Below are 14127 nucleotides of genomic sequence, written 5' to 3' on the forward strand. Positions count from 1 at the left end.
CAAGTCTTCACTAGAAAATTCACTTAGCTGAATTACGGTTTCCTAGGAGACCGGTTTCTCCTAGCATGCACCTTTTCTCCACCTGACCTCCTAACCCTCCCCCACCCTCCCCACCTCTTCCCCATCATGGAGGGAAAAACATGAATGAAGTAGGTCTTGGCTTCAACTCCTGCTTTTTCAGGTGAAGTGACTGCCTTATTAAGTAGCACTGTAATTTCATGAGAACCAGTAGTAGCAAATGAAAGCAGGCGCCCCAGGGAGCATCCCTAGGCTTGAGGCTCGAGTGGCTAGGGGAAAATGGACAGCCTCAAACTCAGGTGAGCAGCTTCTTTTCCTATGGCAAGGAGGATATGGACAAGTGATGAGTACAGCGTGGAGCCATGGGATTGGAAGTTGGGAAGGAGTGGAGTAGTGGAGCTTGCAGGCTGTCTGTCCAGACATTTGAGACAAGAGTAGTGGTGTAGAAATCTGCACCAGTCTTCACTACCAAGTGTTTACCCACTGACACTAGTGACCAGGCAGCACTTTTACTTTGCCCTAATTGTACCTCCACAGTGCAGAGAAAGGAGGGTGTCAGGGACCTAGTGAGAGCAGAGGCTGCCTGCTGATTCAGTGTGGTTTCCCTGGAATACCACCTAGTAAAACCTAGCCACTCTTACCATAGTGATCGTTCTTCAGTGTCTGCCTGTTTCTTAGTACCAGGTGGTTACTCAGTCCTTATAGAAAATAGTTCAGGTGACATGAAGTGAGATAGAAACTGAGATGAAAAATGAAATGAAATATGCCGATTTAGACACCAACATGGAGGCAGCATAGAGTGCAACCCAGCTACTTGGTCAGGCTAGCACAGAGTCCAGCTATTTCTTAGAGAAAGAAAAAGATGTAACATGGTTTTAGGGGTGTTAATATGGGAAATACACACATTAGAATGGGCAAAAGAAGAGACTTGCACTTTGAAATTAAGAAAGATTTATTGTGAATTTGAGAAATCATCCAATTTACCACAGTTTGAGGGAATTCCATTACTAGCTCTTGGAGACTGAGGGTATTGCTCAATGATTGAACGTTTGCCTAGTGTGTACAAGGACCTGAGTTCTATCCTTAGCTACCAAAAATAATAGTGTGATGCTTATTTTTAATTGTTAGCTTGACACAGTCTAGAATCACCTGAGAGTCTCGGGGAGGGACTGTGTAGATCAGGTTGGCCTGTAGCGTGCCTATGTGTGGGCTTGTTTACAATGTTCGTTGAGGAAAGAGAACCCAGCTCACTGTGGATGGCACCTTTCTCTATGCAGGGCATCCTGGACTGTGTAAGTGTAGAGAGGGGTATTAAAAGAATAGGCATGTCCACATTTTTTCTCTCTGCTCTTGACATGGATATGGCTAGCTGCTCAACTTCTTGCTCTGACTTCTACATGATTATAAACCAAATAAACCCTTTCTCCTCTAAATTGATCTTTGTCATCCTACTTTATCATGGCAAGAGAAACAGAACTAGAACAAATCACTATCATTGCCTAGTGGTTTTGAGTACTGTGTGTGCTAAAGTTGTGCACGGTGTTTTTAGGGCTCCGTAGCCCCAACAAGCTTGGGTTGGCCACAGTGGAAAGAGAAACAAATAAAGGGATCTAGTGACCCCGTGTCCGTGTTTAGGGGTATTGACATGAGAATCAGTCAACAAAAGAAGAATTGGGGCAAGTGACCAGAGGTCTGTCCAGTCAGGCAGTCCTGTCCAAGGTCTGGTTCTGGTTCTGCAAGGTGGTCTGAAGAAGTTCTGTCCCTGTCATCACTTGAAGGGATCAGTCTGGTTTCTGCACGATGGTCACCTCTGCTCCAGAATGCATCTTCACCTTCATGGGTCTACCCTCAACTTTGGTGGAGGTGGGGGCAGGCCTGCCCTCAAGGTTTTATTCTTCTGGGAATTAAACCATGCTCTAGAGAGAAGGTTAAGGACAATGGCTTATCTCTGTGCCTTCAACCAAAGTAAAGGAGACAGACAGACAGACACCGAGCGAAGGCCAAGTGTCAGGCTTTGGTTCTGCATGTGGGCCCAAGTAAGGAGTTGATGCTTGGTGCCTGTTTCAAGAGGTCATGTCACTTCATGTACATAAATTACATTAGCTTATGATACTTTCATAGAGTGAGTTTGGATTCATAGAGCTGGGGGTACAGCTTTCATGAGACCTCCAGTTCTATCCCTAGAACCTCAAAAATAACAAAAGAGATCATTGTCACCACAGATGACAGCCTGCCAGGACAGTACCCTCAGGAACAGAGCTAAGGCATGGGGAGTGTGCCGAGGCTAGGGGCACAGGCTGTGCCTTGGCCTTCTCTCTGCTAAAGTAGGTCTTCCTGCTCTGGCCTCCTGACTCAGTATCTCTTCCAAGGAGATCTTGTCCCCAGATCAAGTTGCAGCACTCATCTGCTTACAAAGCCTCTCTGGTTCAAGTCCATCTTCCCACAGTTCTGAGATCTTTCTGTACAGAGCCCTGGCTGCAGTGACCCCAGGGGAGGGATGAACATGTCAAGAACAGGTGGTCCCCTGAGGCCCTCAGCTTTCTTAAGGTTCACATGGACTTTGTGCTCTACTCTGCATGTAGTGTTATTGTGATGTAAATGCATTTGAAAGTGTGATGCCTCTCAGTTGAATTACCGTAGTCTGTCCCACTCAGGTTAATGTGTTCCAGCAGATATGTGTGAGACCAGTGTAGATCCTAGGGATGAGATGGTGAGTACCGCAGAGGCCCCCCCTCCTCTGTGCAGACATTCCGTTGAGTACCCCTGTGAACACAGGAACCAGACCCTGCAGTAGGAGTCATCTTCGGTCATGACAGTGCCTTGTTGAGGAACGTTGGTTTTCCGAGTGAGCTTGACAGTCTGTCGCTCAGCCTTAAGTCCTGCACTTTGAACAGTGGGTACCTTAGCTTGTCTTCTCCATCTAGCATAGCTGAAGTACCCCACAGTTCCAAGACAGCTCCCCAGCTGTGGCTTCTGTTCCTCCTGAACCCTCATTCCTCTTTTCTGACCACAGAGTAGACCGTGTACTAATTACTTTTCCTCACTGTGGCCGAACACCTGACAAGAACAACTTGAGGGAGAGTTTGTTTTGGCTTGTACAGGTTCAGCGCTCAGTCCGTACTTGCTTAGTTCTGCAAATTTGGTCAGAATATCCTGGTGGTGGGAACGTGTTGAGGATGTTTATTACCTTACAGCACACAGGAAACCAGAAAGGAATGAGCCAGAGCCAGATAATGCACAAGGACCAGTGAGTGACATGCTTCCTCCAGCTAGGTCCCACCTCCTAAAGTTTCCAGAACCTCCCAAAATAGCCAAAGGACCAGGCCCCCAACTTGAGAGCTTTTGGAGGAGCTACTTCATATCCGGACCATAGTAGATCACCCTCCACCTCCATCATAATGAATTAGCTCCTGGGGGGTCACACCACCCCCGTCTGTAGTGGATCACCTCCCCCCCTGAGTCCCCATGGTGCTTCCTCAGGTCTCTACAGTAGGACCCTCACTCGCACGTGGTTTTAGTTGTTTTTCTTTTAGATTGAGTGCTGTGATCTATCGTCGGTCCCAGCACAGTGCCTGCATTTGCATATTGAGTTTAGTAGTCTTTGTTTATTTACAACACTGAGAATAGAACCCCAGGCCTCGACGTGGTAGTCAAGTGCTTTACGCCTGAGCGTGCTGAGCCCCTCCTGGAGCTGTTTTTACATCCGCTCTGCTCCGTAAGCTGCAGCCAGTCCTCTGTTCAGGGCCTGCTGAGACCCTGTTTCTTATACCACATGTTTTACATCAGTGGACATACTGAGTCACAATTTTAAAATGTTCCATTTTATTTAGTGTTTATATACATGACATGTATATGTGTAATTTCAGGCAGAATAAGAGACAAAACCATTGTGTAAATAGAAAAAAATCCGAAGTCACTCAGGTCTTTATCTTGACTGTATAATTTTTTCAAAAAAGATAAACCCATGAAACCACATAGAGTGCTCCATGGAGGCCAGAACAGGGCATTGGATTCCTGAAGCTGGAGTTACAGACAGCTGTGATCAGCAGATATGGGTACTGGAAACCGAATTCAAGTTCTCTGCAAGGGTGGGACACGATCTCAGTTACTGAGCCATCTCCCCTGCCCCTACTGTTTGTTTTTAGTATGCTTTAATTTTTTTTTTTTGCCAAATACATGTATACTTAATTCTTTTCACTTAAAATACAATTTTCATACAGAAGCAGCTAATGAATGTAAAGTGTGATAAATAGTTATAAAACAGAACACACACACACACACACACACACACACACACACACACACACACACACACCCCGCACAAAAAAAAACCCAGAAACCCTTGAAACTGCCACCCTAGCCAGACATCCAAAGGCCTTTCCAGGTCCTTCAGAGTCAGGTGTGCCAAGTGAAGTTGAAGTAACTCCTTTCGTTGCTGCATTCATGCTAGGGTTTTGTTTGTGCAGCCGCATCTGTCTGGCTGTGTTTCGTGCACTCCCATCCTCGTAGAATGGTGCAAATGCTACAGGTGCCCGTCAGACCCTCCACTGGACGTGAGCTGTTAGAACAGCACTGTTGGACTCTCTGGTGTGTGTTGTGGTACGTAGATGCTGACGTCACCAGTATCTTCCACAGCACTTGTCAGTGCCCAAAGCCCTACAGCCCAGAGAGCTGGCTGTGAAGGCTGGCTGTGCTCTGCCCCTCCCCTGCTGCCGAGTGCCTGCCAACTCGTGGATAGCTGGTAGTGTCTGCTTGTATTTTTGTTTGTTTGGGTTTTTAAAACAGTCTTGCTATATTGCCTACACTGACCTACAAACTTGCTGTGTAGCCCACGCTGGCCTTAAATTTGTGGTTCTACTGTCTGAGTCTCCAGAGTGCTGGGATTACAAACATGTAACCACAGACCCAGCTTCTTGGGGTGATAAAGAAAAGGTTTTGGCTTTACTGTGGTTTCCTTGATGGATTCTTTAGTGATTACTAGGTTTTGTGTCTAAAGTCCTCTGATTCTTTCCCTTCTATTTTATTTTATTTATACACATATTTTGAGACAGAACCTCATGTGTAGCCCTGGCTCATCTGGAACTTGCTCTGTAGATCAGGCTGGCCTTGAAATCCCAGACATCCATTGCCTCTACTTCCCAAGTGGTAGGAATAAAGACCCACCTGGCTATTCTTTTAAGAAACTCTTCTATAGTTGTCTTAGTTTTCTCTCTAATGCTGTGATAAAGCACCATGACCAAAACAAGTTGAGGAAGAAAAGATTAATTTGGTTTACATGTCCACATCACAGTCCATCATGAGAAATCAGGACAGGAACTGAAGCAGAAGCCGTAGAAGAATGCTGCTTACTGGCTTGCCTCCCCATGGCTTGCTCAACAACTCAGGACCACCTGCCCCAGGGTGGTACTGCTCACCATTAATCAAGAAAATGCCCCACAGATTCGCCTGCAGGCCAATCTGATGGAAGCATTTTTCTCAGTTAAGGTTCCCTCTTCTAAGATGACCCAAGCTTACATCAAGTTGACAAAGAGTAACCAGCATAATACTATTTATATAAAGGCACTAGACTCTTGCCTTTTAGATCTGTGTCTATGACCCTCCAGTTTATTTGAGTTTTGAGTGTAATGTGATCTAACTTCTTCCTTTCTTTCTGTCTCTATTTCCTGGGCCCTGTGTCCTAGCTGACATAATGTCCTGTGTTGAAAGGCTGACTTACTCTGTCCTGCCGTCCAGTGCTGCTGTGACTCCAGGGTCCATCCCTCTGCCCCCAGTGGCCACACACAGTTCAGCTCTCTAATGAAGCTTCACAAAAAGTCCTGCTTCTGGAGCAGCAGCTCCTCCCACCATGGTTCTTCTCCAGGAGGCCCTAGTCCCCACTCCTCCCTTTTGTACCCTATACATGTAGATTCTGCCTGACCCAGGCCCACGCACAGAAACAGCTGTTAGGAAGTAGGTTAACGTAACTTTGAATGCACGGGTGGGTTTCTCACTCATCCTCCTAGAACAACAGTGGGTTCCATGATGACCTCCAAGCTGGAGAGAAGGGAAAGGGGCCTCTCCTTGGAGGTTCTGGCTAGCACAGACACACTGTGCCTGGGCTTGCACATTGAAAGGAGTATTTCCAGAAACAGGGTCAGAATTCATTAGCTAAGCATTGTAGCCAGTTACAGATGGCTTTTTTTTTTCTGTATTGCAACAGTAGTCTGAAATTAGTCTTTTGGGGAATATCATCTTCAGTAGCATCAGAGCATAGCAAATCTCAAGAAACCAAATAAAATAAAATAATGTTTAACACATTTTAATGAAAAATTTAAAGAGAACTTGAATAATTAGAGGAATAGTTTATTTTCCTGTACAGGACTACTCAATATTGAAAACTTACACATTCTCCAAACCTGTATGGGGCAAGTAAATGTTAATGAATGGTCCAGCCATGAAGGAAAACAGGTGAAGGATTCTCAACTACAGCAATGGTACAGGGGACAGGCGGCAGTGCTGGCAAAAGAGAACCCTGTCTGTGCAGACACTAGGGCCTGGAATTGCCCATGAAGACCAGACTGGCCTCTGTCCTTCTGTCTCTGCTTCCTGAATGCTGAGATTGCGGGTGTGTGCTACCCTCACTTGGTAGAAAAGGTCATTAAGATGGTTTATGGAAGCCGGGCAGTGGTGGCGCATACCTTTAATCCCAGCACTTGGGAGTCAGAGACAGGTGGATATCTGTGAGTTCAAGACCAGCTTGGTCTACAGAGCGAGTTCCAGAACAGGCAGGGCTACACAGAGAAACCCTGTCTCAAAAAACAAAACAAACAAACGAAAATAGAGGGCTAAAGAGATGGCTCAGTGGTTAAGAGCACTTGTTGCTCTTACAGAAGATCTGGGTTCAACTACTAGTACTCTTGCAGTGACCCACAACCACCTGTAGCTCCAATTCCAGAGAATCTAACACCCTCTTCTGGCCTCTGAGGGTACTGTACACAGTTGTGAACAGACATGCATGCAAGAAAAGCACTTATACAACATAAAACAAAAATAAATAAATCCTTTAAAAAACCCACAAAGTAGCCAGGTGTGTGACACACACCTTTAATCTCAGCACTCAGGAGGCAGAAGCAGGAGTTCAAGGCCAGCCTGGTCTATATAGAGGGTTCCAGGACAGCCAGAGCTATATGGTAAGACCACACCTGAGATTGATACCTCTTGGAACAGTGAGGCAGTTGAGTTACTCAACCTGTTACCTCCAACATGACTTGAGTTAAAATCTATATCTGGAATTGTCAGTCCTTTCTGTAATTGAGGCACACACTGCAAATTCATCTGTGCTGTTGGCCATTGTGTTAGTGACTACTCAGGACTCACAAATGCTGTAGTGTTCTTCACTGCCCCCACAGTGGTCTCCTGGCCCCCAGCTCCCTCCTTATCATCAAGATAGCCTGGATCCATCAAGGCATCCATGCTTGTGAGTGCATCTCAGTTTCTAGAAGACATTTGTTTGCTTCTTGTATCCCACTAGTGTGTTTTAAGCAGCCCCTGGTGATTAGCCCCCATCCCTGGAATGATGGCTCTCTCCATCTGGCACACTGATGCCATGCAGTGTCAGGATTGCCTCTCCTCGCTGTCTGTCCTTCACCAGGTGGTTTATAAAGCTGCAGATGTACCTACTGTACTTCCAGGTTTGTTTGAACGCTAGTGTTGCAGTAGATGGGTGTTGTTTTATTTATTTATTTATTTATATTTGAGGCAGAGTCTCATTTTGTAAGACTAGCCTGGAACTCATTGTGTAGCCCAGGCTGACCTTGAATGTGAAGCAATCCTCCTGCCTCAGTCTCCTGAGATACATTTATTCCAACACACAAACACAATGGAGGCTTATATTCCAGCTGTCTTGACAATAGGCCAGTGTGAGCTAGGGGCCTGGAGACCACTGCTGGGCACTGAAGACCACTGTGGGCTTTTGTGAGTGTGAACCTCAACACTTGGAAGATGGGCTTTTGAAAGACTGATCTTTTTGTTGTTGTTTCTAAATGTTATTTATGAATTAATACAAAACATTCCAGACCCGTGTGTCTTAATCCTCCTCTTCGTCCTGGTTAATCTGGAAGTAATGCAGCTCATAGCTCCTTTGCTGTTGGCAACAACACGAAACCAGTCTCAGAGACTGTTCTTCAGAGCAGGGTTTCTCTGTGTAGTCCTGGCTGTCCTGGGACTAGCTTTGTAGACCAGGCTGGCCTTGACTTCACAGAAATCCACCTGCCTCTGCCTTCTAGGTGCTAGGATTATGGCTTGCACCACCACCAACTGGCTTCAAATATTTTTTGGTGAGATGTTTCAAATACCTTTTAGAGAAAGGCATCTTGGACATGATGGTGATCTTGCTCTTGCTCCATTCGATGATCACAACCCCTCTACCAAGATTCCCAGCTTTCCTATTCACCTTGATTTTCTCCTGGAGGAGGAACTGCTCAAAATTGGCAGCATCCATAATTCCATCTTCTACAGGGTGGGTGCAGTCAGGGTGAACTTCAAAACCTGCTTCCCCCCCCTCCACTCACTTCCCCACAAGCTATGGCGGCAGAGGAGCGAAAACTGATCCTTTTTAACCCCATTATCTCTTTTGTTTCTTTTTTTTTTTTTTTTTAAAGATTTATTTATTTATTATGTATACAGCATGTATGCCTGCACACCAGAAGAGGGCATCAGATCTCATTACAGATGGTTGTGAGCCACCATGTGGTTGCTGGGAATTGAACTCAGGACCTCTGGAAGAGCAGTCAGTGCTCTTAACCTCTGAGCCATCTCTCCAGCCCCATCTCTTTTGTTTCTAAGGCCCAGAGCTGGTGTCTTTCTTCTGTTCCTACCCTACAGGCACTGTATGCGTGTGTCTGTATGGGTCACACCTGAGCATCATTGAGGACTTAGCCTGCAGTACCTGGGAATTGCTTCACATTCATAATAAACAGATGAAAACAAGGCATGCTGAAATTACTGGTGCATATGGGAGGTGTTTGGGGTAACTGGGATGAAGCATGGTCCTCAGCATCTCCACCCATCAGTCTTCTTGTGCAGAAAAGGGGGTTTTAAGAAAATACACTGACCAGGAAGACCAAAGTTAACTTGCATTTTTAAAACATAGAAATATTTGACAGGATGTAAGTGCATTTTTTTAAGTGCACACTTTATTGCTATTGGTTTTTAAAAATAATAACCAAATGAAATGTTTTGTTTTTAAAAGTTTTTTTAGGTTTATTTATTATTTATGTGTGTGTTTGCCTGCACATATGTATGTGCACCACATACATGCCTTGTGCCCTTCAGATCCTCTGGAACTAGATAAAGATGGTTGTGAGCTGCCATGTATGGGCTAGGAATCAAACTTTGATCTCATGCAAGAGACACAAATGCTCTTAACCGCTGAGCCAAACTTCTAGCCTTATTTTTAGTTAATTAATTTATATTTTAAGATATGGCTCACTGTGTAGTGTTTGCTGCCCAGAATTCATTATGTAGACCAAGCTAAACTATAGAGCTCACAGATCCACCTGCCTCTGTCTCTCTGCCTCCTCCAGGATTAAAGGTGTGCACCACCATGGCTGGCCTCCTTGCTGGTAGGAGGTCTTAAGGGACTTCGCTGACCACTAGGTAGAAGCCAGGCAGTGAGTAGGGCTTGAATTAGGGCACCAAGTAACTCATGGGGTAAACTTGTGGGCTTTTTTTTTTTTTTTTTTAAGACAGAGCTTCCCCTTTGTGGCCCTGGCTGTCCTGGAACTTACTCTAGACTGGCTTACCTCAAAATCACAGAGATCTGCCTGCCTCTGCCTCCCCAGTGCTGGGATTAAAGGTGTGTGCCACCACCGCTCTGCTTAACTGTGGACTTTCTAGTTCTCTATAGTGCTGAGAAAATGAACAAGCCACAGACAGAATCTATATAGACAAGCTCTGACAAGTACAAGTTTACTTAGGGCTTTCTGGCAAGTTGGAATGTGAACAAAGGTGTAGAGTCGATGCAGATCAAAGGCTGGTAAGAAGATAGTTTGGAAAGCAAACCCTTTTCATGAAAAGCAGTGGGTGTTCAGATGGTTCGTGGGCTTTGTATGTATAATGTGATGTGGTGACTCCCATGACCTCACAGGTGTCTTTTAGCAGTACATCCCAACCTCCTCACCCTGCTTCAGTGCTTTTTGTCTCTGCATGGTTTGAAATGGGTTATGGAATTCATGTAGTAGTGCCTGCGTGCCTCTTCTCTCTGGTGTTAGCCATTAAGGATTCAGATAAATAAAAGTCGTCATCAGAAGACACCTGCTGTCACTTGGCATCCAGGTGGGAAGTGAGGAATGCCAAGCAAAGTAGCTGCCTATTTACTGCAGATACTGAATGAGTGACTCAGCATAGCCTTGCCTTATCTGACTAGGAAGTAAGAAAGGGCTTGTAGAGTACCTGATCAGGAAGTTGACAGGAGGGGTGGTGAAGAGGAATGGAGAGAAAGAAGGGTCATGGGCTTCTAGACAGGCACGAACAGAAGGAAAGCAGAGCAGCATGTGTTTAGGGACACTTGCTTGGGAAGGCAGATATGGGAAGGTACTCCCAGGATGCCTCACATTCACCTAAAGAATTTATGCAAGTTCATCTATTATTATGACCACACTTGAAATCACACCAGAGGGGGAATAACTCAAAAAGAAAAATTTTAATGTTTTTATAAATCATTTAAAAATGTAATGATGCGCCGGGCGGTGGTGGCGCACGCCTTTAATCCCAGCACTCGGGAGGCAGAGCCAGGCGGATCTCTGTGAGTTCGAGGCCGGCCTGGGCTACCAAGTGAGTTCCAGGAAAGGCGCAAAGCTACACAGAGAAACCCTGTCTCGAAAAACAAAAAAAAAAAAAAAAAAAAAAAAAAAATGTAATGAATTACAAGCTCATACCTGTGTACCCAGCACTTGAGAGGCAAAGGCAGAAGGGTCACTGCAAGTTTGAGGCCAGCCTGGTCTACATCGAATTTTAGGCCAACCATGGCTATGTACCAAGAACCTATCTTAAAAAATAGAATAGTAATGAAGCTAATTTATATATGTTTGTGTGTGTGTATGTATGTGTGTGTGTGTGTGTGTGTGTGTGTGTGTGTGTGTGTGTGTGTGGAGAGAGAGAGAGAGAGAGAGAGAGAGAGAGAGAGAGAGAAGTTAATAGTTTTATAAAATTGATATATTTTCCAAAACAAAACTTTAGAGAGAAGGATGACATGATTTTGTGTTTGGGGAGTCTCTAATGTTTGGTTTACTGGTGGATGACTGCGTTCTCCTTATGTATATCTACTCTACACCAGCCTGTGGCCATGTGATTCTTTGCTTGGATGTAGTAAGGTGTGGTCTCGAGAGGCCCTTGAAGAGAATTGTGGACATTTTATCAGAACTTATTAAGTGAATAGTCTGTTAAGGGGTTAATCTGCATGAGTAGTCTGAAACAAGTGAGTTATAGGCACATTTTATTCCATAAAAATCCAATGGTCTCCTGCACACTTGGAGTGATAGGCTCTTGAACAGTATCATAGTACCATTTGCTAATCACTAGGGAAATATTGACTGGTTGAGATAAACAGATGCTCTAAGATATTTGGCCAGTCTTTGGGTGGGGTGTGTCTTTGGGTGGTGTGTGTGTGTGTGTGTGAATGTGTCCCACCATCATCACCACTACTGGCCATCAGCCTCACACTAGTGGATAATAGTTTTCTAAACTGCCGGTGGTGGTGGTGGCACGCACCTTTAATCCCAGCACTCGTGAGGCAGAGCCAGGCAGATCTCTGTGAGTTCAAGGCCAGCCTGGTCTACAGAGCAAGATCCAGGACAGGCACCAAAACTACACTGAGAAACCCTGTCTCAAAAAACCAAAAAAAAGGGGGCTGGAGAGATGGCTCAACGGTTAAGAACACTAGCTGTTCTTCCAGAGGTACTGAGTTCAATTCCCAGCAACCACATGGTGGCTCACGACCATCTGTGATGAGATCTGGTGCCCTCTTCTGGCCTGCAGACATACATGCAGGCAGAACACTGTATACGTAATAAATAAAAATTAAAAAAAAAAAAACCAAAAAAAAAAAAAAGTTTTCTAAACTTGTCAGGATACTGGACTGTCATGTGGAGCTGTTTGAATCCAGTTAATCCAGTTAAGCTTCCTTTCCCACCACCAGACGGTGATCCTTTAACCCTGTTTTAGGGCAGGAGAGGGGGATTGTTTGTTTGTTTGTTTGTTTTTGTTTTTGTTTTTGTTTTTTGAGACAGGGTTTCTCTGTGTAGTTTTGGAGCCTCTCCTGGAACTTGCTCTGTAGACAAGGCTGGGCTCGAACTCACAGAAATCTGCCTGCCTTTTACCTTCCGAGCTCTGGGATTAAAGGTGTGCATCACCACTGCCCAGCTTAACCCTGTTTCTGTATCTCTGTATTAAAAATGAAATGAAAGGTGTCAGTATCTTGAAGTAAGTGCTCACTGAATAAGTCACTGTTGCAGCGACTGTATTTCCGTCATCATGAGCACTGTCACCCAGAGTGAGGAACAGAAGGGGCTTTGAGAACACCAAGGGGTCACCCTTACTGCAGCTCTTTGGGCAGCCAGAAGCCCGCTCTATCCCGTACCTGTCACACCTCCCTCTGTAACATCACCCAGACTCGGCCTCACTGTCTGCAGCTTGTTCTTAGCCTGTTTTTTTGTTTTGCCCAGCATAGGGTCTGGCGTGTGTCACTGCTCAGAAAGTATTTGTCCACTGAGTGCCTTCAGAAAGGTGACGAATGCTCCCAATCATACCTCAGCAGTGACCCGCTGTGGGGTGCCACCCCAGCCCCTTTTCACCTTTTAAGGAATATTTAACAACTCTTCACCTCATCTATCCCTTTTCTTGCACCTCTGTTCATTCAAAATAAACATAGGAGGCTGAGCGGTGTGTCCTGGGCCCTGTGGGTTAAGCAGCTTTGTGACTGACAGCCCTCTCTCTTGCCTTTCAGATGTTCCTCCTGCGGATCAAGAGAAGCTTTTCATCCAGAAGCTTCGACAATGTTGTGTCCTCTTTGACTTTGTTTCTGACCCGCTGAGTGACCTGAAGTGGAAGGAAGTAAAGCGAGCTGCATTAAGTGAGATGGTTGAATATATCACCCACAACAGGAATGTGATCACAGAGCCCATTTACCCAGAGGTTGTCCACATGGTGAGTGACAGTGCTCTCCCAGCACAGCCGCAGCTAGGGATCCCCCCCGCTTCCCGGAGATCTGTCCTGCCCCAGGAAGAGTGAATGCAGTATATCCTATGGGGGAGGAGCTGTTTGCACCCATTGAACTGTCACCACCACCCTGTGACAGGGGTAGACATGCTAGAACTCGGTTTGTGTTTGCTATGACATCGTCTCTCAATTCTTTGGCTTGATTTTTTTTTTTTTAAGCATATGTAACAGTAGTGTTGGTGTCCTTGTGTAATGTAGAAGTAAACATTCTTGCCCATCCATGTGCAGGGAAATTCTAGCACTCAGCAAAAAGCAGATGCCCAGGGTAGGGTGCAAAGCTCTTGGTCTTTTCTTAATTCCAACGCTCACACACTGTGGAAGCCGACCTCCAGTCGGGAATCTTAAGGAAGAGTATTGAGTATCATGCACAGCTTCCATGGTTTTATTCATCATGTTACATCTTATAGTCAGTCCTCTTGGGACTTTTTATGGCACACATCCGGGGTATAGCTTCATTTTCTTCTGTGATTATTAAATGTGTTCTTACATCAGATATTTAAGATCTATTTCCTCCATTCATTTAAGATGAATATATTGAACTCAACTTTCTTTTAAAATTAAATCTGTTTTTTGGTACCTATTAAATTTGTTAGTAAGTCAGTTACAGTATGGACGATTTCTATTTTTAAGAAGTCTTGGCAGGCAGTATAGCCTAATTTATACTCTTTAATCCAAGAAGGAAGAATCTGCCTTATTTGGGTCAGATGCCTACCTTTGAGCCAAATATGCTCCAGACTGCCTGACTCGGTGTCTCGCTTACCTCACTGGAGCCGTGGGTCTCTCTGGAGCCGTGGGTCTCACTGGAGCCGTGGGCCTTACTGGAGCCGTGGGCCTTACTGGAGCCGTAGGTCTCAC

The 14127-nt window shown here is 45.2% G+C and overlaps 1 protein-coding gene across 9 annotated transcripts in view; it reads left to right on the top strand.

Moving 5' to 3' along the window:
- The window catches only part of Ppp2r5c (protein phosphatase 2 regulatory subunit B'gamma), a 141017-nt gene that overhangs the window by 73843 nt on the left and 53047 nt on the right, over positions 1-14127 (top strand). For all 9 annotated transcript variants that reach the window (XM_059279214.1, XM_059279210.1, XM_059279211.1 and 6 more), the window contains one exon: positions 13001-13200. In XM_059279214.1, coding sequence (XP_059135197.1) covers positions 13001-13200 — 200 coding nt within the window. The remainder of the gene's footprint in view (positions 1-13000; positions 13201-14127) is intronic.

The sequence above is a fragment of the Peromyscus eremicus genome, chromosome 14 (genome assembly GCF_949786415.1).
Source record: "Peromyscus eremicus chromosome 14, PerEre_H2_v1, whole genome shotgun sequence".
NCBI lineage: Eukaryota > Metazoa > Chordata > Mammalia > Rodentia > Cricetidae > Peromyscus > Peromyscus eremicus.